The sequence below is a fragment of the Schistocerca piceifrons genome, chromosome 7 (assembly GCF_021461385.2).
Source record: "Schistocerca piceifrons isolate TAMUIC-IGC-003096 chromosome 7, iqSchPice1.1, whole genome shotgun sequence".
Classification (NCBI taxonomy): Eukaryota; Metazoa; Arthropoda; class Insecta; order Orthoptera; family Acrididae; genus Schistocerca; species Schistocerca piceifrons.
In genome coordinates, this window is record NC_060144.1 from 21,332,259 (window position 1) to 21,360,009 (window position 27,751).

Genomic DNA, 27,751 nt, shown 5'->3' on the forward strand with positions numbered 1-27,751 from the left:
GAGTTGCACCTTAAATATGGAAGAGTTTCACTTCGTGGCCAAAATTTATATGAAAAGGGATGTTCCAACAGACATTCTAAATCCATTATAATCATATCGTTGACAATAGTATTCGCAGATAGGTGGGAGACTATGGCACATTTAAATCAAAGTCCCTCAGTTTAATACTGAAGAATAAACAACAAAATGCAACTGAGTGTAGCGTGTAAGTAACCACATCGGAAGGACATCTGTGGAGACGACGAACTAACCTGCGGTTCCTGAAGAGAGGCAGCAACCTTTTCATAGTTGCAGGGGCAACAGTCTAGATGATTGGCTGACGTGGTCTTATGGAAGGAAAGGTACACAACAGTCAGTCGCAATGCCATTAGTTTTTATTAGCCTGCAAATCTAGATTTCGGCTATAAATAGACATGTGACTATACACCAGCAAGAACATATGGTGCCATGAACTGCCAAGAGTCTGTTCAATTGTAACGAAAATGCACCGAAGATGGCTGTTTACAGCCGAAATCTATATCTGAAAGCATAATAAAAACTAATGGAATTGTGACTGACTGCTGTGTGCCTCTTCTTCCATATAATCTACAGTCGCTGTGCACAACGGTTACTAATGGAATCAAAATTGATGTAGCCTTGTAACATTATCCTACGTAGTCTTCCTATATTGGTGCTGCGAACAGCTGAAAAGAAGGGGAAACTAGAGCTATTATGTTTTCCGAGATTATTCAGCTCTACATTAATGGTTCTGTGATGATAACATTGCTCTTGGTTAAAAAATTTCGGAGATAGGAATGTCCTTCATTCGTATTTGTAGGAGGGGCCTTCTCAGGAGGATGTCATCTGGATAAAACAAGTCTGGTATTCTGAAGGTCGAAGTGTTGAATTTTAGATTCCTTGATCGTGAGGACTGGTTGGAGAAGTTGAAAATAGAAACTAATATGTCGCAGTTATGAAACTTCCTGCGAGATTAAAACTGCCAAGAGTCTGTTGAATTGTAACGAAAATGCACCGAAGATGGCTATTTACAGCCGAGCACTTGCCCGCGAAAGGCAAAGGTCCCGAGTTCGAGTCACGGTCTGCACACAGCTTTAGTCTGCCAGGAAGTTTCATATCATCGCACACTCCGCTGCACAGTGAAAATCTCATTGTGGATGTCGCAGTTAGATATAATGGGATCTAATGAAGTGTGGTGGCAAGAACAGGATTCGTGTCTAGGTGGGTGGAAGGTTGTTAACAAGAGATCATAGGTGTAACGGAGTTGTAGGTCAAATAATCAAGAAAAAAGTTGTAATGTCGGTGAAGGCTGTGGAAGGAATGACGAATGCATAGCCAAGATAGATAAAAGCCAAGACCCATCACATTGGTACAAGTGTGTCTACTAGCACCATAGATATTAAAGAGACTTAACGAGTGTATGATGGGATTAAAGAAATAGTTGATTTCGTTAAGTGAGACGAAAATTTAACTGTGATGGGCGCTGGAATCTGACAACGGAAAAACGGTTGAACATAAAACATGAAATTATGAGATCTTAGGAAGTTGCTGGTGTGTTGAACATCCCGCCATCTCAGTTTACTCTATAGAAGTTTCTAACAGGTGAAACGTGGCAACTATACTGTTTTTGCGACTTAGGCTAACCTGGAATCTTTGTGTCCATTAGCATTCCTAATCCCAGAAAGCAACGTAAATTTTAATTTGAGTTTAAGATCAATAGATGAGTCTTTCAATACGCCTGAATGAAATGCGATATTTTCCGTGCTAGGGGGGGGGGGGGGGGGGGGGTCGGGGTCGGATGTACAATTATTGTGGTTAAAAATAAATAAGTAATCTGTACATTGATTATATTCAATACAGCATATGTCATATTCAGAGGGACGCCCCCAGAAGGTAACAGCATTCAGAGTCGCATCAGGAGAAGACTTAAGAGGCGCATTGTTGGTGTAGTTGGCGACACTTAGTCGGAGCGTCACCGGAAAGAGTCCCTGTGAGAGCACTGTGCAGGGCGCCGAGAATGTTCTAGAACATGGGCGTGGATGGACTTGGGATTTCCAAAAAATGCGATGTGCACTATGTGCGAAGACATCCAACAAGCGGAGAGAAAGGGAAGAAAAACAGTGAGATGAAAATTAATAGTTTTTATGGAGAAACAAATCTACAGTAAATCCCATGGGACCGTTATGTTTAAATTTTACATCTGGCAGTATTAGTAACGCCTAATTTTGTGTCAATCGCAGTGTGTGCAGTAACGATGGACATCACAAGGGCCGGTCTGATGTAACAGTTGCGAGTGACGGTCGCCTGTGCGGATTCTCGCCTAGCTGAGGGCGTAGAGGCAAAATCGGTGGATTTGGGGAGAGGGGAGGGGGAGGGGAGCTAGGGTGGGGGGAAGGGGGGGAGGAGATTGACACGCAGGTGCAGCGTTAGCGTCCAGTAGTCACTGTAGAATAAACAGCCAGTTAGAATTAAGACAGTTTCGAGAAGTTTATTTTGTATGAGTGTGAACATTAAACAGTTAAATATGAATTCAGGGGCTGATTTGCTCATTCAGGATTTTGCTTCTATCCAGACCAAGTAAATTCGCCTACGCCGTGTGCTCCTCTTGCGTCGTTTCCGAGAGTGAGTCCTTGAACTACTGAGGATCATATTGCTGCGACACAATACGGTTAGTGAATGGATAATATTGTTCTAACTTTGTGAAGTGGGTTTTTCGCATGCCAGTTGCAGTGCTCTGCATGTTGAAATATTTCTTTGAAAGACCCAATTGCCAGAGGAGTTTTTTTACTGCGCTCTATCTTCATGTGTGAGTATTTATGCTCGAGTCTGTAAGGATTATGTTTACCATGGGCTCCGTAACGTCGCACGGAACTGGTAGGGAAGCCGTCTTCTGACTTCTTGGTTTTCTGTCATGAGTATTTGTGATGCGGTGCTAGGCACAGACTATGTCGAAATAGTAACATTCTCTGAAGCAAGAGTACTACAAGCTACCGCATCTCAGTCGTAGTCTATATAGCACATCTACATCTACATCCATACTCCGCAAGCCATCTGACGGTCTGTGGCGGAGGGTACCTTGAGTACCTCTATCGGTTCTCCCTTCTATTCCAGTCTCGTATTGTTCGTGGAAAGAAGGATTGTCGGTATGCATCTGTGTGGGCTCTAATCTCTCTGATTTTATGGTCTCTTCGCGAGATATACGTAGGAGGGAGCAATATACTGCTTGACTCCTCGGTGAAGGTATGTTCTCGAAACTTCAACAAAAGCCCGTACCGAGCTACTGAGCGTCTCACCTGCAGAGTCTTCCACTGCAGTTTATCTGTCATCTCCGTAACGCTTTCGCGATTGCTAAATGATCCTGTAACGAAGCGCGCTGCTCTCCGTTGGATCTTCTCTATCTCTTCTATCAACTCTATCTGGTACGGATCCCACACTGCTGAGCAGTATTCCAGCAGTGGGCGAACAAGCGTACTGTAACATACTTCCTTTGTTTTCGGATTGCATTGCCTTAGGATTCTTCCAATGACTCTCAGTCTATCATCTGCTTTACCGACGATCAAATTTATATGATCATTCCATTTCAAATCACTCCTAATGCGTACTCCCAGATAAATTATGGAATTAACTGCTTCCAGTTGCTGACCTGCTATATTTTTAGCTAAATGATAAGGGATCTTTCTTTCTATGTATTCGCAGCACATTACACTACACATGTTGTTTTGTAGTTGATGGTAGATTCAACAGATTTCTTCTCTGGCTGATTTCTCCCGCGGTTTCTTGACGTGCCGTAATTATGTCAAACAGAGAATGCTCTATAAAGGGTGTTAAAGCGGACCCTACTTTTACACGAATTCGAAAGCTGACTTCTGGGCCCAGTAAGAAAGGTAGGTAAGCATAATTTTAGTGTAGTGTAGCACCAAGTTCACTGGAATTTAGATCCAGTCTATAGCCACAATTTTCTATTTCTTGTTTTTCGTTAATAGAAGGATATTGAAGAACATCGTCATAAAATGAAAACACGTGTAATTACAATTTGACTGGTAGCTAATAACTTTGTAGCTCTCTCAAACACTTCGCTGACTCACCTTAAACTGTCTTTGTCTCTCAGTTGCTTCTATGTCTTCAGTAGAGTTTGTATACGGTTCGTAATGTAGGCTGCTAAATGTCATTCCCACAGAACCTGAAACAAATTTGAGATAAAAACTGTTAAATATTTCATTACATCTGGGTGAATTCCTTTAGCTTCGCATCAGAAAATAATACCAGTTATTGTACATCATTTATGCTACGTTTTAGTTGTTGAATGTGCAATTCCAACAATAGATCACACAAAGTTGATACTGAAACGATTGAGGAACTGTCTAAACTACATTTGGTTCCTGATTTACATTTAAAGAAACACTTATAATAATTTTCATGGTCATTTCTTCATACTTGGCGCCATTAGATTACTATTTCTCTTATTATTGAAAGAGGCGGAAGTACTTAATATAACCGTGAATAACTCAGTAGAATGACATTTTTTCTGAAACTAGCAACATCTACTGAACGGATTTCTCAAATATATTTACAATTTATGTATTAGTTTTAAACGTGTCTGATTCGGGGCAGATGTCCCTATTTGAGAGGCACAACTGGTAAAATTAAAGTTGTTTTTGTTTTATGTTCATAATAACAAATCTAGCTATGCAACAATTTTTATATGTATAAGCATACTTGTAAATTACTTGAATTAAAAAAAAAAACGGACGTAAAGCCCTTAGGCTCCTTGCTCTATAGTTTAGAGATACCTGAAGACTTCCGTGTACAACATCCAATCTAATACCAGTGTGTATATGTGCTGCATCTGTTAAAATTCACCACAAACCTAAAATATTACCAAGGATCCCAATAAACACTGGTACGATGGCGTTTATAATGATCTGCTTGGAGCACGACTCCAAATTTTACTACATATTGTTCAATTTATTTTTCCTCTCAGAACAACTGTTTCAAATTTTCACTTAGTTCATTATTTAAAACGTTACATATTTTGTGAAACTAAATATTTTTACATTACAAACGAGTTACAGTTAGACAGTCCGCACAGTGTGTGCAATTGACCAAAAAGTTGCTTTGAAGAATGAGTACTTCATTCGTTATGTTTTATTGCATGATTTAAGATTCATCATTACTCTGAACTCTGAAACGTGTCTAAAAAAAAAGGAAGATTAAAGATGGTGTTGATGATGAGACAGTTACAGGTAGGGCCCAGGATCCGATTGAGGAACGATAGGAACCATCCCAGCATCCACCTTAAGTGATTTATCGAAATCACAAAGGAGCTAAATCTGAATTGGTACATAGGTAATTGAAATCCATTGTCATACCGCTGCACCACATCCAATGATGGTTTGGTTTTTGAATATCATTTTTGAAAATAAATGCGAAGAAACAATTTTTCAAGTTTACTGGTTGGTTGTGCAACTAACCTTGCTTACACCAATCTTGACTTCAATGGGTATAAACTGCTGGCATTAGTCTAGCCCCAGAAAACTATTAGAAGCTGCTGAGAACAATTAAAATCCTAAAATGATGAAATTTATGCTTCTGGCGAATTCCTGGGCGCTATCAATTATGTATGTCCCTAGTTTGTTTTGCGACCAATTTCGAGGTCTTAGGCGTCGTCAAAAGTGATTAAAATGAATAAGAGTGTTAAAATATGGTGGCCAAAATGATGAAATCAGGAAACCGCTTCATATGTGGTATATATCCATCGAGACTATTTTCTAAATTACCCCTCGTACTGAAATACTGAATTTTTTCCTTTATTTTACGGTAGTTTCACTTGCTCTATTAAAAATTGCTTCATTTACCTGTTTAGTCCCACATATTGCGCTGTACCTGTTTGCAAGATTGGACCTTTTTAGGACAAGATTACCTGGTTCAGTCATCAGCTTGGAGCACGTCTACAAAGTTTACTACATATTATTCAATTTATTTTTCCTCTTAGAACAACTATTTCAAGTTTTCGCGTAGTTCATTATTTAATAAGTTACATATTTTGTCAAACTAAATATTTTCACATCACAGTTTTAATGAAGTAATCCCTCATGTTTTAATACAAGACCAAACATTAACATTTTCCATCTTTGGAAATCATCTGAGATACTCTGTAGTTCCACTATTTTAAAATCTTTATCTCCACAAAACTTTTACTGCTCACGTATTTATGTTTGTATCTGAAACTGGCATAACAGTCAAAAAGTAGTTAGGAAAATAATAAATATCGCGGAATATTACTCCAGTATCACGTGTTTTTTCATTTATAAAATTTGTAACCTTCATACAGAAAACACTATTAAACACAACATGTAGAACAAAATTAATCTTTCCTTAAGTCTTACCTGTAAAACTATTATTCTTTATCTACTACTTCGATCTCCAAATTTATAAAATTTAGCTGTTCGAGCTAGAAAGGAATTCAAAAGTCAAGAAATCTGAAATGCTTGTAAGAGTGTTGTAGGGTAGGCTGTGCCGAGAAATAGTAGTTAAGAAAAAATTCGATACGTTGCACCATTTCTGAGTTTATTAACATTGAAATTAGACAATCAGGCCGTTGCGCGAGCAATTTCATGCGGCCCGCCAGAGACGGTGCCGCAAAACGTATTCGCCGTTTGTTTTCGTAAAATCGAACGACGCAAGAACTGAACTTGGTACGGTAACAAGGATCGAACCCAAGGCAAAGGCTGAGCAGTTTTGCGCGCTATCATCTACGCTAATTGTATATGACACTACTTGTATCTGGCGCTCCGCTTGAATTTTCGTGCCCAACAACCTGATTGACTAATTTCAACTCAAAGTACTGTAGCTCGGAAACAGTGCAACGTATAAACTTTTTTCCTTAACAAGTATTTATCAGTAGAAGCCTATCCTGCAATACCCTTACAAGCTTTTCAGACTGTTTCTGCAACCCTCTATAGGAAACACAGGTCAAATGGGAAAGCGCCTCTATTAGAAATATTTCGTAAACAATTGAGCAGTGTCATAATTTAGACTTTCTCGGCGAATCTTCTCGCGTTATCAGCTCAGTCAAAGCGTCATTCTGCAACAACGTTTCAAGAAATTTTCTACTTGTCATCTTCAGGCGAAGTGTCGCGTTCGTGTCATTTCCTGCCGAAAATCTGTATCTCCACGACTGAATGCAGGGCGATACGCGACCTGCGAGAAGACGAAGATACGGTCGTCCTGGCGGCAGACAAAGGCAATGTGACGGTAGTGCTACGATCAGTTGACTACTGGCAGAAGACTGAGATCGTTCTACAGAATCCAGCTTACAAACAAGTGAAAAAAGATGTAAGAGGTCCATGACTAAGGAACTTATTGCTAGCACACTCGAGCAGATGTAATTTCGATGGATTTCTCACGCGCTGCCTGCGATATGTAAGCTATAAGAGAATCTCAGACCAGAGGGCAGTCTTGGCTGCAGTAGGAACTGTGTTAGTTGTAGTAGTAGTAGCTAGCAGTCTGGTGTATGGAGTTGGCTGGGACGGTCGTGTGCAGCGATGGCGGTGCCTGAGCGTTGTAGTATAAGGTAAAAGCAGCCTCGCGCATGTGTACTATTGTTATATCAAGTCCCATGTAAATGTTTTTAAAAAAATCTCTTAGTAATAATCTTTCTTATAAAAATAAACCTTTGACAGTCGTTCATCTCAATTTAAAGAATTTACTAATTTCTCCAATCCATGGTCATCCCGATTATTGTAAGGAAAAATCAGTCGTTTCTTTTTATACATGACAAATCTATCGGCCAGCATTGCACTGGGCTGTGCCAGAAAAATTTCTATAGGAGCAGATGTATACGCGTTATCCGGCATCCTTATTGAGGTAAGAATTTTCAATTTATTCAGAATGGCCATGACGCAGCACTGCTGACGTCCAAAATTTACCAGTTTAAATTCACAGTCAATTATTGAATGGTTATAAGTGAGACACAATTTTATTGAGAGGTTAGTCACGTTATTATTGTGAGGTTACGGAGTAGTAAACTGTTGGAAGACTACGCTAAATGTAAATGTTATACCTATTTTTTCCGTTGGGAGGTTACAAAGGGTCCTACATCAGCTGTGACAGAGAAGACCATCTCACTGCTAAACAACTCAGGCATGGACAAGGATATGGTTAGAAGGCTGTATCCCAGAGCTACGATATCGTCACGCTTGTAGATATATACAAGAAGAGAGTTCCACTACGTCCAATAGCAGACACAATAAATTCAGCAACTTATGGAATTGCCAAACACATGGCGCAGTTATTGAAGCCTCTCGTGTGTCATTGTCCCCACCATGTCGAAAACTCGACAGATTTTGTGAAGATACTTCGAGGGACGTCTGGACAAAGATGACATCGTGGTCAGAGGCACATTCTTCCAACAGTTAGACGGAGTAGCCATGGGTTCCCCCCTGCCGCCATGTATCGCAAATCTATTCATGGAATTCTTCGAAAAAACGGCTCTTGAAACGACGTGTCTGAAACCGAAAGTGTTCTACCGCTATGTGGACGAATCGTTCATGATTTTGCCGCATGGGGAAGAAAGTCTACAAGAATTTCTTAACTGCCTCAACGGCATACATTAAAATATTAAACTCACCATGGAGGTGGAACAAAACGAATGTGTTTCCTCGGCATTATGATAAAGAAGGAGACTGATGGCACGTTAGCCCATTCTGTTTAGAGGAAGAAGACAAACCGACCTGTACCTTAATGCGGATAGCTGCCACCATCCCACATGACACAAATCCGTGCTCACCACACTGGTGCAAAAAGCACGAGACATATGCGACAAGGAGAATCTAGTTTCCGAAGTGCAGAACTTGACGAAAAATGTTTCGCAGGAAGGCTATGCTGAGACGCAGATAAAATGCGCTTTCCAACTGAGCAAGAACAACGAGAGAAGTAAGCTACGAAGACAGTAAGCGCTTGGCGTTCCCTCCGTATGCTGGGCCGCCCACGGCAAAGATTGCCAGGATATTAGAAAAGAGCACATTAAAACCATCTGTCGCTCATCAGTCAAAGTCAAGAATACGCTGGGCCCAGTGAAGAACATATTAGGAATACAGACAGCTGGAGTCTACAGCATCAGCTGCGAGTGTGGCAAACACTACTTCGGTCAGACTCAGTGATGTGAATCGCAGTGCTGCTCAGAACACGTTAGGTGCGTTCGCCTAGGCCAAACGGAGAAACCTGCAGTGGCGGAATACAGTCTCAACAAAAACCATATGTTTGATCTCAAACAAACAAAGATGGTATGGAGGGCGATCGGGTTCTGGGATTCGGTTTTTAAAGGGGCTGTGTAGATACGAGTCCATTATAATCTTGTCAACTGAGATAGCGGTTTCCAACTTAGCACAGCGTGGTATGAGTCGATAACAGAAATACGACAAGAACGCTCGAATGCGAAACCGGCGAAGGCAGGACCAGGACGCAGGAAGCCCCCACCATCACCGGCCGTGACGTCCACACCCCCCCCCCCCCCCCCCCCCCGACAATCCCGCTCCGTGGACCGCAATTCCCCTTCCGGAGGTGCGTGATTGCCGCTGCCGTCGAAGACGAGGCAAAGAAGCCTGCGATCCAGCATCTATAAAACACGGAGAGGACACAAACACGACACTCTGCCTGAAGTTGACAGGTAGGAAACTATCTGGAAAACGTTGCAGCAGAACGACGGCTTGACTCAGCTAAATTCAGCAGTGCTTTAACTAAAAGTATCCATAACGAGAAATGTACCTTTTGAAAGACAAATCTGGGTCATTATACTGTGTGTGCTTCAATGTACAACGAGGTATAAGCCAGAGAGATAAGAGATATATAAAATATGGTTTAAAAATAATAGGTATAACGTAAAGAAAAAACCTACATTTAATTGAAACGTATACGAAAAAATTGTGAGAGGAAAGGTAAATCTATTTTTGATACAAATAGAAAATGGAAATGAAATGATTGTGAAAACAAACATCCATTGTTTGGTCTCCTGGATGGAGGGATCAGCAGAACTTGGGATCAGAGCTCAAAAAAGAACTGCAGGGGAAGGATATTGGAAAACAAAAAATTTTCTTTTGTGACCAAAAGAACAAAATTGGCAGAAACAGAAAAATAATGTGTGAAACAACATAGATAGTAGAAACAAAACAATAAAAAAAATTAAAAAAGGGAGGGCTGCTATGAAACCAGTTAAGTAAGATAATACGAATATTAAATATCATAATTTTGACAAAGTTCTGTTAAAATTACGTATCCCACTATAGATAATTCAATATAAACTAATAAAAACATGGCTATATAAGTAAATATAGTAGTTTTCAGATAACAATTAATACTGGGGCATCAATTAGTTGTGGTTATTAAGAAGAGAAAGAAATAGTCAGTGGACGAGTAAATATTGATAGAAGTTTGGAGAGAGCATAGCAAACATGAGATGAAAGAGAGAAACAAGTTAAAAAAAGCCCAGCCGAGAGAACTATTGAGAATAAGACTGAGATGCTGTTTACCTGGATAGTGCTGACATTTGAACAGCAATATTTCTCCAAACTGGAGAAAAGCATTGAGTGCTGATGTGGCCAAGTTTGATAGCATCTCAGGCTATCAGGAAGATTGCCTTAAGTAAATGTATCTGCAAATGGTTCAAATGGCTCTGAGCACTATGGGACTTAACATCTGTGGTCATCAGTCACCTAGAGCTTAGAACTACTTAAACCTAACTAACCTAAGGACATCACACACATCCATGCCCAAGGCAGGATTCGAACCTGCGACCATAGCGGTCACGCGGTTCCAGACTGAAGCGCCTAGAACCGCACGGACACACGGGCCGACTGTATCTGCAACAGCATCAATTATTTTGAATGAAGTTGCGTATTTGAGACACCGCACAAACCCTGGCGCAAATTCGAATTGTTTGCAGCAGGTGCTCATAGTATATCGTAAATTTAATCGAATAAAACATTCAAATCTGAGAAGTGTGGTAGAGAAAATGAGTCCAAAAAATCAAGTGTGATCGAGAGAAACAAGAAATGCTGATGTGGGAGTTACACATATTTACAGCCAAGAAAGTGAGTAAAAAGAAGTGGAAGAATGCACTCACAGGGAGACACGAGGTGAGTTGACCGATCCTTCTTCCACACACTCACAAACTGACTTGCACACATATGTTGATATGTAGACACATGTACACAGAGCATTCAGCATACCGGATTTGATCAAGAAGGAACAAACTATGAGTATCAATTTTGTTTGCAGTCACTTCACAGACACCCATGTGGAAACCGAAGACAGGTTTAAAGCAAAGTGGACGAACCGTTCTGTGTCGCTCTGTACTGCTCGTCGTAGAGGTGCCAGACGCGCGCGTGCGCCTTCACCAGCGTGTGCGTCGCCAGGTAGTCGCCGACGCCCGTCGCCGGAAGGCCGGGCGGCACGCCGGCTATGGCGTAGCCCCAGACGATCATGACGGGTTCGTTGAACGTGATCCACCACTTCACCTGCCCACCCAGAGACACTCGTGAGCTGAGGGCGCCACAGATGAGGTCGGCGGCCAGTTACGAGCGCTGCCTCACGGGAACTTACCCTGTCTCCGTAATTGTCGAAGAGCAGCTTGGCGTAGTCCGCGAAGTAGTCGACCATGATCTCGTTAACCCACCCACCGAGGTACTGCAGCGCTTGGGGAAGGTCCCAGTGGTACATCGTCACCTGTAGCAAAAGTACGTTTCTCCATGTATCAGGCAGAAAGCTCCCTTCACAGTTCGTTGTCAGTTATCTTAATGTAATTTCATTTCTGAGATGTTAACACTGTCTGTGTTCTGCATTAACGATCACGTCCAATCCCGTAATTTAGGAACACCGTCAATATAACAGTTATTCTCTCTCTCTGTATTGGGATGCATCTATGCCAGAGACTCCTGCAATGGGCAGACATGCACAATCCATAAATGTCTCAAATACCATTTTCAACGCAAAATTACGTTTTTTTTAAAGGGCACAAGTATACTTCTGAGGAAATGAAAACTAGAGGTGCAGGTAGCGATGATGGACTTGTTTCCACTGTTCGAAACCTCGTACCTCCTGAAATACATAGACTTTAAAGGATTGTAATGGCACATCAGTTTCTGCCTTGATATGCAGACCAAGTATGGGCCTACACAAGGCCCCGGGACAGTCCAGGCAACAGCATTACTGCATTACAGTATCACGACAGAAACAGTGGCATCGCTTCCATTATTTAAAGTATTTCACAAGATATAAGGTTTAGAGCACTGAAACCAAGTTTGAAATGCCTACTACCTATACCTCTGATTTTCATTTCGGTAGAAAAAATGAACATGCACGGCTCACAGAATAGATTGGTAGTTAGGGGCGCTGTCTGTCTGAGGTTCACCGAGGACATACCGTGATGGAAAGACCTTTCGGGTGTTCGAGGAGTGCTGTGGTGAATGTCTTCAACACGTGGCAAAACCAAGGTGAAACCATGTCTAGAGGATGGGCGGCCACTACTCATTACAGATTAAATGAGTCAGGTGCCGAACTGTGGCGGAACTAACACTGGACTTTAATTCTGGGCAGAGTACAAGAGTGTCTGAACGCACAGTGCAGCGAACACACCTGACGGTAGGGCTCCGCAGCCGACGATCGATGCATGTGCCAATGTTAACACCACGACGTCAGTAACTACGACTGAAATGTGCACGTGATCATCGAGACTGGTCTTGGCACAGTGGCAGAACGCTGCACGGTCTTCTTCATCATGCCGTTTGGAGGGCGCGAATCCGTCGTCTTCCAGGGGTACAGCTACCTGACACCTGTTCTGCGGAACGGAGACAAGCTGATGGCGGCTCCATTACGCTCCGGCAAACATTGATGTGAGCATTCACGGGTGTAGTGGAGCTCGTGCAAGGCACCATGACGGCCAAGGAGTATCGTACAATGGTTGTAGACCACTACAAGCCTTCATGGCAATCATGTTTCCCGATGGCGTGACATTTTTCAATAAGATAATTCTCCATGTCACAAGACCAGGCGTTTGGTGGAGTCATTCGGGGAACACGGTGGCGGGTTCCAGTTGATGCGCTGGCCCCCAACTCGTCAGATGTGAACCCGATCGAACACGTCTGGGATGTGACTGAATGTGACGTGAGGACTCCTAGCCCCTCTCCCCAGATTTTACTGGAATTAAGTGAGTTGTGTGTGCGGATGTGGTGGCAACTTCTTCCAGAGACCTGCCAAGGACCCATTGTTTCCAGGCCACGAGGCGTCGCCGTTTTTATGCGTCCCAAAGGTGGACATACCGGCAGTTAGGTAGGTGAACATAATGTACATAGCGGCCTAAGAAAACACCAATAAACTTTAGGGACAGGTTTCTTAGACAAAAACAATAAATGTCTAGTAAACAAGGGCTCTAAACTGCTTACCTAGAGAACTATGAGAACTATGAGCGCTTGTTCAGGAGAAGAGTCGGTTCACACTAACGACGAGGAGCAAGTGCACATAGCTCGTAAAGTATGCGTTCTAGACCCGATGTTTACTAGACATTTCCTGTCTTGTTTTGGTCAATACTTGCTGCTCCAAAATATGGAAAGAAAAGACCTTGATGTGGAAAAAGGAGTCGGTAATACACCCTTTTCATATTTTTTATGGTACTTGTTACAGGTTCCTCGTATCCTGATCTATTCTTTTGTGTTGAACTCAAGACGTTTCTGTTAGAACGCAGACTTCATCTGGTGCAGTGGACTTTATTTGAACACATACCCTTCCCATCAACGTAAGTCATAAAGAAAGATATGTGGATAGCTGACTGTACGGGTTGTACAAATATAAAGAACAGTGTTACAAATTCAATTATCTCTGCAGTGACATACAATGCTGATAACTGAATGTATTTCGTTTTACGAAGGGCAGTCATAGGGTTTTACTTATCACTGCGAAAAAGTCAAGCTATGAGAGTGAAACTTGGTGTTACGCATTATCTACAAACTCATCCTTCCAGGTGTGACATTTTTCCCAAGGACGGAGGCGTTGGCTGTTGAAGTTTGCATTTTGATTGTTCAAGAAAATAAAAAATCGCTTCGTTATCATTTTGGATATGCCTTAACAGTTTCTTCATCCGAGGAAAGAGGAAGAAAGTATTCTGTACCATTTCTTGGGAATACGGACGATGAGGAAAACTTTGCTAGCCCCCAGAACCAGCATGTGCAGAATGCGCCGGGGCGCTTTTGTGGATCACAAACAGCCCAGCGAGTGAGGTGCAGTGGTTAGCATACTGGACTCGCATTCGCGTCCGACCATACTGAGTTAGGTTTCCCGCGATGCCGGAATGGTTCCTTTGAAAGGGCACGGCTGAGTTCCTTTCCCATCCTTCCCTAATCGAATGGGACCGGTGGCATCACCGTTCTGTCCCCTCCCCCTGTCCGACCAACCAAACAACAAACACCCCCTTAGAGAGCTTCCCGCGACTTTTGGTGTTAACAGCTTCACGTACCCTCGTCAGGAGATTTAGATAGTACGCTCCTATCACTGTTTGGTATTTACAAGCAAAATCTGTTAGCATCACTCCACGACAGTCCCGAAAGACGCTCAACAGCACCTTGCCGATGATGGTCGGGCATTCACTGCAATGGTGACTCGACTCGAAATGCTTTTACTGTTTGCTTTGTTCGTTGTCCTGAGGATGACAGCAATACAAGCAGGATTCATCCACGGTGATTAGCTGGATAGATAAGTCAACTGCACTGTCCTGACACAACTGCCACATTTCCGGCGCTGTGTCGGGTCTTTTGGCTCTTTGGATAAGTATCTGCGTTTCCCTATTTCACGAGGGCGCGCTCGTAAGTAATGGCTCCCAATCTTTTATTCTGTTCTCAGTACCGGCCGAGGTATTACGTCTCATGCATATTTATCGGTCCGGTCGACTTTCTCGCTTCGCTGACACAAGTTGGAACCCTCCGCCGCAAGAGGACTTCGGATTATAGCGTGTTATATAGCGCTGTGTATTGTAACTGGGTCACTGCAGCAGAGACAACGTGCTGTAATCGAGCTTCTGAGAGCGGAAAACGTGGCTCCAATGGAAAGCTGTAGAAGAATGAAAACTGTGTTCGGTTATGATTGTGTCGACATCAGTAGCGTGCGACGTTGGTTTTTTTTGTTCGTAATGAAGGGAACGACTGTGCTGACCTCAACGTGTGTGATACTGTTCGGAGTGGACGACCGGCTTACGGCAACAGACTAGACTCATCGGAATCGGGTTGATGAATACATCAGAGAAAATCGTCGGACAACACAGACGCGGCTCTCAGGCATCACTGCAGAACTGCGGCACAAGTAGCTGTGTGCGCAGTGGCTGCCCCGAATACCCAATACAAAACGTGCGAGATCCGACATGTGTCGACAAATAATTATTCGTTTAGAGAGTGAGGATTAAGGGCACCTTTTCAACATCGTGATGAAAGCTGGGTTCACCATTTTCACACCAAAAACAAAAGAGCAGCAATGGAGTTCCCTCACAAAGGATCACCGAGGCCAAAAAACGAAAAAGAAACAAAAAAAAAAAAAATCATGACGCCATCAGCAGGCAGTCGTGCTCCAAGGATGTTCAAGGTGTGCCGTATTTGACATTCGTGCCTGCAGCATAAACTCTGCAAGGTACTACGAGACCCTCAGGAAACAAAGCACGAAGTTCTAAGAGTTCGTCCATACACGCAGAACGCTCTCCTTCACCACGACAATGCTAGACCCCACACGAGCGGCGCGACAACTGCAACAATGCAGTGCTTTGGGTTCACTGTCATCGGTCGCCCTACATACGGTCCTGATCTGGCCGCATCCTATTTTCATCTGCTTACAAAACTTAAACGAACACCTTCGAGGACATCACTTTGATAGTGATGAAGCGATGTTAGCAGAGGTGAGGTTCCGGCTCCGTCAACTGTGTGAAACATTCTGCAGTGACGGTGTTAACAAACTGGTACCCCATTGGGAGTAATGTGCTCCTCGTCAGGATGACTATTCTGAGAAATAAATATGCAGACGTGAAGAATAAAGACTTAGAACGTTAATAACATTTGTTTTCAGAATGGTTCGCAGGAGAGCTTCTGTAAAGTTTGGAAGGTAGGAGACGAGGTACTGGCAGAAGTAAAGCTGTGAGTACCGGGCGTGAGTCGTGCTTCGGTAGCTCAGTTGGTAGAGCACTTGCCCGCGAAAGACAAAGGTCCCGAGTTCGAGTCTCGGTCGGGCACACAGTTTTAATCTGCCAGGAAGTTTCATATCAGCGCACACTCCGCTGCAGAGTGGAAAATCTCATTCTGGAAACATCCCCCAGGCTGTGGCTAAGCCATGTCTCCGCAATATCCTTTCTTTCAGGAGTGCTAGTTCTGCAAGGTTCGCAGGAGAGCTTCTGTAAAGTTTGGAAGGTAGGAGACGAGGTACTGGCAGAAGTAAAGCTGTGAGTACCGGGCGTGAGTCGTGCTTCGGTAGCTCAGTTGGTAGAGCACTTGCCCGCGAAAGGCAAAGGTCCCGAGTTCGAGTCTCGGTCGGGCACACAGTTTTAATCTGCCAGGAAGTTTAACATTTGTTTTACAAACAACCGCGTTGGAGGAACATCTGAAACTGAGCATTATACCAGATGTTGAAAATACCGCTACAGTTGTGAAGTTCTTTTATTATCACACGACCGGTTTCGGGCTCTTATACGCCCATCTTCAGCCATTGTACGCTGTGCTCTTGGATAGCATACCGTGCCTTGTACACGTCCACCGCGGAGCTCGGGGGTCACAGCACCAAGTTACGACACCTGAAGATGGGCTTATAAGAGCCCGAAACCGGTCGTGTGATAATAAAAGAACTTCACAACTGTAGCCGCTGAGCCGTGGCGCTCGTTACTGGCGCGCCAGTCTCTTGGATGTCCATTATCGATCCTCCGATGTTTCTTATCTTTGCTTGCCTTGTTGTTTTCCGCATTCGCGGGGCGAGGGGCAGTTGACGTTTGCTCGGGCTACCTGCTGAGACGCCACGAGGTACGAGGTGGAAGCGACCGCGTATATGTGGAGTTGGTTGTACGCGGTCTGCCGGTTCAGCATGGAGGATATGTGTTGGCTGCCTGCCTGTCTGCTCTCCTGATTTTGCTCGCCGTGCCTTGCGACCGCCTAGCTTGAGTTGGTGCCTGGTGTATCCTACACGAGCCATACCGGACGTCGAGCAGAAGCCAGAAGTTAAGCAGCCTTGTGTTTCTTTAAAGAAAAGTAGCGAATGTATAAGACCTTTTGTAACCAATTTTGGTGGCCTCCTAAGTGTGGCCTTCGCGTTTGCACTGCCTTTGTGGAGAGCTAATTCTTTTAAATTTAAATAGTTGGGGTCACCTGTCCTTTATAATCTCATGGGGTTTTTATTTGAATTTTCTCTTTGGGGTTCCTTCCTTGTGCTTGGTTAAATGTTTACTTGTATAGCGGGAAGTGACTCCTGGTTAAAACTCGGAGAAGGTGTTTTCTTGAACAATCAAAATGCAAACTTCAACAGCCAACGCCTCCGTCCTTGGGAAAAATGTCACACCTGGAAGGATGATGTTACTGCCGTTCCCGCCATTTGTCCTTTCAATTAAGTGTTGTCATCCCTTCGAGTGACCTGGTGTCACTCCTCGTTAATTAATGCTGGTTTATGAGTACTTAATTTTGGATTGGCCATTTGAATTAATATTTTGGAGCGCAGTGTAGCACTAAGGCAACCTCATTGTATACCACCTTGTGCCCCGGTCTAGTACCTTAATTTTCAGTGGCACGAGTTACCTCCACTACCGGTTTTACTGATGTGCTCTCTTCAAAATCTTGTCTTGTATAAGTTTGCCCCATGTGTGTCTGGGAACACAGAGATGAGCTTTAGTGTGACTTCAGTGCTAGTCAGTTAATGGAATCATCGTTTTGGCTTGGCCTCCACTGAAGAGTTTGAGTGGAGCGTAATGTGTGTGATTTGTTATTCATTTAATTACTGGGAGTTTGTTTATTTAATGGGGAGCAAGACATTTAAAGACTGTTGGTATTAACTCCCCTAGTTGCGGGGTGTTGCTAATTCGTTCCAAATGGCCTACTACTTATTCAATGGTAAGGCTGTTGATTAGTTGGTTACTGTGAGTATAAATTCACACTATTTATTTGTTACCGAAATTGTTGAAGTGTCTGTGTCGTGATTCAATCACTAGCTACGTGTTTGAGCTAAATTGATATAAACCTTACATTGCCTCCTTAAAATTTGTTGCCAGCAGAAACCCTTAAGACAACTAAGTTTTGTCACTGCTTATGTTAACCTTTACTGGGAGCAATATTTCATGTAGTTAAATTTTGTCTAAAAATGTGTACTTCTCTGATGTAATAAACGAGTGATAAAAGAAAAAAGCAAAGGGACCTGGTCCTTCCAATTGTGTCCGGTTTGTAACACGTATCAGCGGTTTTTTCAACATCTTGTAATATTTGTTTTATTGAAAAAGCTTCAAGGGTTTTCGCATGAAAAATTAGGAGTCATTGCTTTTCAGCATGTCCTCGCAGCAGACGGCGACCTATTTAATGAACAAAATGTCGGGAAAGATACTGAAAACTGGTTCATAACTATTTTACGCTTTTCCCAGACTCGCCTAGACTATGATGTACCAGTCTTCGAGCAACAGTGTGTCTTGTGATTTTCGGTTTTCCACACTCCGGCATCGTCATCCACATCGACCACAGTCGAAACATCAGCGCCACCTTAAGATTCCAGAATGAAATTTTCACTCTGTAGCGGTGTGTGCGCTGACATGAAACTTGCGCAGCAGCTCTTCTGCGAAACGTGCAGCACTAGTTCTTCTGGAAGAAAGAATATTGCGGAGAAATGGTTTAGCCACAGCCTGGGGGATGTTTCCAGAACGAAATTTTCACTCTGCAGCGGAGAGTGCGCTGACACGAAAATCCCTGGCAGATTAAAACGGTGTAGATGTTTCCAGAATGAAATTTTCACTTCGCAGCGCAGTGTGCGCTGATGTGAAACTCCGTGGCATATTGAAACTTGCTGCTGGACCGATGCTGGAAATTCGGGACCTATGCCTTTCGCCGGCAAATGCTCTACCAACTGAACTACCTATGCACGACTCACGAACCGTACTGACAGCTTCACTTCCTCCAGCACCTCGTACCCTACCTTCTAATCTTCACTTGTCCGCGAAAGGCAAAGGTCCCGAGTTCGAGTCTCGGTCCGGCACTTAGTTTTATTGTACCAGAAAGGTTGAACTTAACACTTGTCTGATACGATGATACACCACGTCAGCACGAATTGTTAGAGCGGCTTTCCTCTATTTCAAATGCAGAAAGTGCATTAACTATTGCAGACTGCTGCACTGTATCAATAGATTGCACAACTTCGCTTTGGCTCGTATACCGACGTGATGTGGTACCGCGGCAAGGGGTTTCACTGTGTACCACGACTGCAGACATCCACCTGACTGCAAACACACACGTATTAATTCTACATCTTTATTTACCGTGGTGATAAATACAATTTTATGAGTACTACTCCTAGCGCCATTCAGTTTTACAAACAGAAATGAAAATGATAATTTCTGCACAATTTCCAAACGGGTTAAACTATTGGACAAGCATACTAAAAACTGTTGCTCTTAGTGACGTACAGCACTTGAATATAACTAATTTATGACAGTAGGATTCGGGGCTATTCTGACGACTTTTATTATGTCTGCCATCGAAGAATATTGTGCAGACGAATGTTGTGCGCATCAACATCACATAATGCTTTTGAATACTTCACGGCTTATGGAGGACCGATATCAGTTCCAAAAGAGTACTGGATGAAAATTGTCTTACTTGGTGTATATACTTGTTTATATTTATTAAAATATTCGACGAGGGCAGAACGTACAGTGAAATAATAACTAGCAATAGTGTGGTACATTTCGGAACTCGACAGTCATTCAGGAGTGATCCATTATGAGAAAAAAGTGACTGTTCCATACCACAGGTTGAATTCCGTTGGCGAGCAGCTCGTTGATGAGGTTGTTGTAGTAATCAATGCCTGGCTGGTTGATGACGCTGAGGTCGCCCTTGGGTAGCACGCGTGACCACGAGATGGAGAACCGGTACGCAGTAGCCTGGAGAATGAGATATGAAAAAAAGAAAAAGAGAAATTTTAACAAACAAATAAAGTACGTCGCCTGCCTCTTTCGACGTGTTTTGCCCTAGGAGGCGGAGAGACGTCATATACTTTCTGAGTATTCTGCTGTGATATAGAACAGCTAGAAAATAGTTTATTTATTTCTTCTATTTTGTATTTAAGTTAACGAGATTAGGGCCTTCACACCACCTTTTACATCGCACCAGGGACTTACTTACACAGTAGTCTTTATATTAGAGTTACAAAGAAAAGTAAAATTATTTTAATATCATAAATGGTAATAAGCTGGTAGTAATAGAACTAAAAAAGGTTTGAAACATAATAGATATATGTATCTAATGATAAGATGAAAACAGTATTAAGAGCTGACAGCTTTAATTCAAGCGCTAATGGTACTGCTGCTGCTAATAGTAATAGTAATAGTAATAGTAATAATAATAGTAACAATGGTAGTGGTAGTAGCAGGTACACAGTACACTTATGGTTGTACAAAACTGATATTTCTCTGATAGGGAGAATTCAAAGGGGCAGAAATTTAGATGGATCACTCAAGGGCTCTGGGAAATAGCAAATATTTTTTTGGGAAAGAATGGCACTCAGTGCTATGGGGTAAGAGGAGCGTACAGGGCAAAGCCAGACATTATTGCTGATTCAATACGTATGTTATTAATCGTCTGTTGAAGCAGATGTCATACAGTTTTCTAATATAGTGAGGGAGATAGTTCAAGTGTCGGGTTTCTGTTATTGAGAGGGAATTGTTGTAAAAGCCGGCTGAATGAAGGAGCCAGGTGGAAGAGATGTTGCTTTGATGTGAACAATTGTTCCTGTTGTTTTGTTCAGGCAACAGAATTAAGGTTGAGAAAGGATTTGAGGGTTTTTTTACGTTGGCAAAACGCTAGAGCAGACGGAGCCAGGATAGCTGTATATGATGTGTCGTACGGCGCTTGCCACTTATCTCTCGCCTTTGGGCTCGGACCGTCTAGGGGCTTGTTTGAAAGTCCCCTGGTTCGATCTGCCGCACGCTGGGTAAGCAGGCAACGTGGTCTTGCGTAGGCCAGGGGAAGTGGAGCACTGGGGGGCGGCAGGGAGGAGGAATGTTTGTGAGCGAGTGCTCTGTGGTGGGCTCTGCTGCGACTCTCCTCCAGGGATCGAGCTTCTGTTACAGAATGAGATCAAAAAGTCGACCCTTACAGACCTCTCACACACAGGCGTTCAGCGTCAATTCTAAGTGCCCTTAGTTTTCCTGAGAAAGACCTCGCAGGATACTACAACTGTAATCAACAGCTGAAGTACCAGCATTTCCATTTACACTGACGTGCAGAACTTTTTCATGACGTGTCACTGCAAAGTAACTTAGCTCTATGAAACTTGGACCATACACAGGAACAACTGCTACAGTATAGTACTGGAGGAAACTGAAAGAAACACACAAAGAGACGAAGAGAAATGATGGTTTCACTTATAGAAAATAGTTTCACTGAAGTCACCATCTCTCATGATGGGCTTTTCGACATTACGAAATGTTATAGAGTGTTCTTAATAGCGTGTGCGACCACCACTGACTGCATTGCGTACTCTGCAACGTGGTCCCATGTTCACCACAAGGCTGGTGACGAGTTCTTGTGAACAGCGCGGTTAACTGCCGGATGGTTGTTGGAACATGTGGAACGTGCTGAAATACGTCTTCCACAGCGAATCACACATGTCCTTTGAGGGATTTAACACGGGGGAATGGGTAGGCCAGTACATTCGTCATGTCATTCTCAATGGAGAGAAGTCTTCCGAAGTAAGAGTGATTTCAGGTGTGCCGCAGGGGAGTGTCGTAGGACCGTTGCTATTAGCATTATATATAAATGACCTTGTGGATAACATCAGAAGTTCACTGAGGCTTTTTGCGGATGATGCTGTGGTATATCGAGAGATTATAACAATGGAAAATTGTACTGAAATGCAGGATGATCTGCAGCGAATTGACGCATGGTAAGCAGGGAATGGCAATTGAATCTCAATGTAGACAAGTGTAATGAGCTACGAATACATAGAAAGATCCCTTATCATTTAGCTACAATATAGCAGGTCAGCAACTGGATGCAGTTAATTCCATAAATTATCTGGGAGTAGGCATTAAGAGTGATTTAAAATTGATCGTCGGTAAAGCAGATGCCAGACTGAGATTCATTGGAAGAATCCTAAGGAAATGCAATCCGAAAACAAAGGAAGTAGGTTACAGTACACTTGCTCGTCCACTGCTTGAATACTGCTCACCAGTGTGGGATCGGTGCCATATAGGGTTCATAGAGGAGATAGAGAAGATCCAACGGAGAGCAGTGCACTTCGTTACAGGATTATTTCGTAATCGCGAAAGCGTTACGGAGATGACAGATCAACTCCAGTGGAAGACTCTGCAAGAGAGACGCTCAGTAGCTCGGTACGGGCTTTTGTTTCGAGAACATACCTTCACTGCGGAGTCAAGCAATATATTGCTCCCTCCTACGTATATTTCGCGAAGAGACCATGACGATAAAATCAGAGAGATTAGAGCCCACACAGAGGCCTACCAACAATCTTTCTTTCCAGGATGGTTCTAATGGCTCTGAGCACTATGGGACTTAACATCTGTGGTCATCAGTCCCCTAGAACTTAGAACTACTTAAACCTAACTAACCTAAGGACAGCACACAACACCCAGTCATCACGAGGCAGAGAAAATCCCTCACCCCGCCGGGAATCGAACCCGGGAACCCGGGCGCGGGGAGCGAGAACGCTACCGCACGACCACGAGCTGCGGACTTTCTTTCCAGGAACAATAGGAGACTGGAATAGGGTTGTTTTGGGGGAAGAGACCAAACAGCTAGGTCATCGGTCTCATCGGATTAGGGAAGGATGGGGAAGGAAGGCGGCCGTGCCCTTTCAAAGGAACCATCCCAGCATTTGCCTGGAGCGATTTAGGGAAATCACGGAAAACCTAAATCAGGATGGCCGGACGCTGGATTGAACCGTCGTCCTCCCGAATGCGAGTCCAGTGTGCTACCACTGCGCCATCTCGCTCGGTGGGACTGGAATAGAAGGGAGAACCGATAGAGGTATCAAAGTACCCTCCGCCACACACCGTCGGGTGGCTTGCGGAGTGTGGATGTAGATGTAGATATCCTCTCATTCCAAGTGATTCTCCATCTACAGTTTTCGACGCGGCTGAGCATCGTCATCTATAAAAATTGAGGGCCGAATACACCCCTGAAAAGACGCACATGGGTGAGGGATACAGGGTCACAATACCGTTGAGTGTACCGTGTTCAAGGCTATGGAGGTCAATACGCCCTCGTAACATTATACCTTCCCACACTTTAACACCTGGGCCACCAAAACGATCATGTCAGACAACGTTCCTGAGTGCATTACGAGTTCCCACCTGACGCTTTATGAGGGTACAGCCAGCATTGTCCAGCATGATGGGTTTGGTGATCCAGATGGGATCATGTGCGGATGCATAATATCGCGAGGGCGTACTGACCCCCAAGTATTTGAACACGGTACATTCACCTGTCTGCGTTATTACGACACTGTATTCCTTTCCCATTTGCGTCTTTGGAGAGATGTATTCGTCACCGACTTCGTTTCTAGGGACAAAAATACGCGACCGAATCGAGTGGCACAGGTGGAAGATATTCGACGAATGGACTGTCTTGTTTGTTTCCCCAACTTGTATCCCACCGACCACGTGTGGGGGATGCTGGGGAGATGTGCTGACGCACGCTACTTGCACGAATGGACATCCAGCAGTTGTCTACGACGCTGGTGGAGGAATGCTACTCCCTATCATAAAAACTGCTCACCAACCTTGAGGCGGACGTGGGACCTCCTTGCATAGCTAGCTTCGCCACCCCTGGCAATCACGCACTCAATTAAGAATCGTATCCAACCTTTTCTGATGTCCAGGGGACCATCACTAATCACGGCGACTTCAGTGTAGTTACAGTCTTAGAATAAAAGTGTCATTTCTGTTCGTCTCATTGTGTAATTCTTCCAGTTACCTTCTGAACTGTACTGTACTATACTACTTCATTCTATGTATGGTCCAAGTTTTATCGAGCTATTTTACTTGCCTTAGGTTTTACACGCTTTGTAGGTTGAAAGGGGAGGTTCTTTTAAGTTTTTATAGGGCATGCAGTGATGCTGGCACCTTCTTGCACATTGTAGCTGTGTGCTCAGCCCAATTTAGATTTTCATCTGCTATTGTTCATAGAGTTTTGCTGAGTGAGAAGAATTTATATTTATCCGATTTAAGTTTAAAGATAGTAGGGATTCCAGATACTTCAAGTTCATGAGCCTAGAATGAGCAAGCAGGTCCGCTAGGATTTTGAATGGATTGAGTCTTAACCCTATATTCTATACTAATACTCATTATACACACAGGTCAGTACTGACATTGTCTGTAGCTGGCTTCAAATTGATCTGCGCAGAAACTGGGCATTGTTGGCAAGACGTCAGGTACGAGTGAAATCATTACAGTAATAGTAGAGAAAAATGTCGGCTCCTAGGTTTCCCAAGTGAAATATCTAAGTCGACATGGTCAGAGCATGTTCTAAATCTAAAATAACCTGACTGTCGGTTCTGATCTATCCATGGTTATTTTCAGACCGGCTGTTGTTTTTATTTGAGCAGATGCTGTGCTGCTGTAGTTTTGGAAATTGGTATTCGTCTGATAGTTTATCTGTACTGAAATAGTGGTTTTCGGGTCGTGGGCCATACATTCTCCGGTCATGGATGGCGCCGGAAGAACACAAATGGGGAGTTAGAGGTTGCTGTAGCAGCGTCCATCTCGTGTATTGGCTTCGCAGTTGTATGTTTCTACGACTCAAGGAAAACGGTTACGACCAAGGAGATGTTGAAGGTATCTCTTAATACAGGCAGAGTTAGTCAATAATAAACTTGATCATTTGGACTGTGATGCCAGTGTATGCAGCAGATGCTGTTTTGATGTTCATAAAGAATTTTTTGGAGCTATTGGCAGTATCGTGCTTGAGACGTAGTTTTTCTAGCTACCACCATTTATCTCCACCGTATCTGAAATCGTGCCATTATCTCTCGATGCAAAGGGCCTTATTTTTACTGAAGTACGAAACATTATCGAGCTCATGGACTCACTGCAATATCACTGAACCTGGATTGAAATATGAACAGTGCGACGTATGTGTTCTTTTGTTATAATGACCGAATTACAAAGCGAGATAGAAAAGCCACTGGATTGCAAAAGTACAAGCTTTTAAGTTTATGTTACGCTGCCTTCTGGCGACATTGGTTTTCGGCCGTGATGGAACTTAACAAGCGGGTACCAGATACGAATGGCCGATGGCGAAGGGATATGGAACGCAAGGCGGAGTGCAAGTTGCTCGATGATTTGGAAGGAGTGGTAAAACGTAAGACGGAGATCTATGTAACGTTTGTATAGGCGAGTACTGGACGGCTCAGGGTCTGTTAGGTAGCCGGGGAGTTTACACGTCTTATTCGGCTCGTTAGTAGATTTAGTAGATCTGCTCAATTGTGGGCTTTCTTTTGGACGGTTAGTAGGTGGGAGTTCGAGGGTAGCTTTCGATTGGGCTTTGATGCAAGTTATTGTATTGTTTTAGTTGGGTGAAGAGGACGTCTGCGGGTGGTGAGGTATAAGTCTCGAGGACTGAAAACTCGGGTGAAATGTCCTGCGTTTCTACAGGCTGGATGGAAGGTACCACTGGTCACACGAAGAGGTGAACTCACGGGATTTCAGTTGGAGTGACTGTTGGGACGTATCACCTAGTAGAGGTATCTACTACTTAAGTAAGTGAATCAGTAAGTGAATTACACATGTCGCCTCACACTAAGCCCACTGCGCAACAAGAATAAAGTACATGTTTCCAGTAGGCACAGTTCTGCCACAGTATGGAGAACAGGTGCATCACAGTGTGGGAGTCAAATAAGCGGCCATCGGAAACGTATTCCAAAGTTCAACGACTCTTACGGAAAGCGTCTAAATTGCACGCAGATTCACCTTGAAGTTCTACCAGGTTATGGATCACATGCAATGTCCCGTCCAGCCGTAGTGAATTGGTGCTAACAATTCAGCTGAGGTTGCCCAGACGAGGGTGATGCTATTGTGGAAGGAAGGCCGTCGACGTCGACCCGAATGTCCAACATCTAGGGGGAGGGAGGGGAGAAAGTTTTTCCAAGGATGAGGAAATTCACACATCCGCCCTCGAATAGTTCAACCTTGAAGCGGATTTCTGTCGTCGAAGAACTGAAAAGCTGGCAGAATGTTCCTATCATTGTTTATAGAGAAGTTGAAGTTTGAAGGCTGCTCGTACATTTCCTCTAATCGCAGCGGGCTGGCAGCGGCTAAATTATCGCTCTTCAGCCATTGGAGGTCGTCTTCATAGTGGGCTTTCAGGTTTCCCCAGGACGGCGTTGTTATCTCGGAGAAACGGGTTTTCTGCCGGTAATCTGTGTCGTACTTGCATGATATTTCGATCGTGTAAGTCGCAATCTTCATCAGGTGCTATCCCAGTGATGACCTGATGAAGACTATCGTGTAAGTATGGCGCGGATTACCGGCAGAAAACCCGATGCACAATTTATGATTAAATGAGTGATGAGATTAACATTCGCTCATCGTGAGGACAGTGGAACATAGGCCCCTGAAAACTGTGGGCATGGACTGGGATGTGGTAAGAATTGGCGAGGACGTTTTATGGAAAAATGACACTGGATGTCTATTTGGGAAGAAACTGATGAGATGCAGGTGGGAGCCTTCTATGGAATGGGATGGATAGGGTAGGCTATGGGTGGAAGAAGGCTGGATTTCGGCGATGAGAGAAATGTCTGGAAGGCTATTTCAATATCGATGAAAAAGAATGTGAAGTGTTTAGTAATGGTGTGTATGGGCAAGGGGGAGGGGGGGGAAGTGAGTGAGCCGTGATGATAGAGGAGCGGTAGCGGACGAAGATTCTCAAGGGTAGGGACCACTGTATGATTTAGGTACTCAAGTTTAAGTGAGATGAGTTATTTTGTGTTGTGTACAACTTTTTGTGGTAAGGGGAGGTGAGCTACACAGTCGTGTGGCAAATATTGTAGGAAAGCTGGACAGGAGCAGAAATGATTAGCGAGCAACTTTTAACACAGTAAACAGAAGATATACTTAACTTGCATTTCTCCAAGCATACAGGGACTCATTATAAATAATGCAGCAAGAAACAGAGTCCAGTTCTCTGTCAACAGGAAGAAATTCTCTGAACTGAAGGACGAACGATGGTGGCAACTGCATTGCTTCACGTATCAAAGAAACTCCAAGTGTTACTGAACTGTCTGGCTGCCGCTGGCCACAATATATCGCGGCGGCAGAGAGCGCTCGTAGTTCAGAGCCATTGTAGGCATGACTCAGCAGCGCATTGGGACCGCCAGATCCCGTATGACTGCTATCGGCGTCTGATGGAAACTTACAATTCCGTTGTCAGCTTTTACGCCCGTGGGGTAGTACTCATACGTTATACTGCATTTTGCAAGTGTTTGAGGAGTTGTGGGACCTTAGTTAGCTGTACTGGATACGAGAGGGAGAAGGCAG

The 27,751-nt window shown here is 43.7% G+C and overlaps 1 protein-coding gene across 1 annotated transcript in view; it reads right to left on the reverse strand.

The window, feature by feature from the left end:
- Positions 1 to 27,751, reverse strand: part of LOC124805391 (myrosinase 1-like) — a 79,901-nt gene that overhangs the window by 25,348 nt on the left and 26,802 nt on the right. The window contains exons 3-6 of the mRNA XM_047265953.1: positions 20,003 to 20,137; positions 11,596 to 11,718; positions 11,330 to 11,510; positions 4,083 to 4,177 (exon numbers count right to left, since the gene is read on the reverse strand). Coding sequence (XP_047121909.1) covers positions 4,083 to 4,177; positions 11,330 to 11,510; positions 11,596 to 11,718; positions 20,003 to 20,137 — 534 coding nt within the window. The remainder of the gene's footprint in view (positions 1 to 4,082; positions 4,178 to 11,329; positions 11,511 to 11,595; positions 11,719 to 20,002; positions 20,138 to 27,751) is intronic.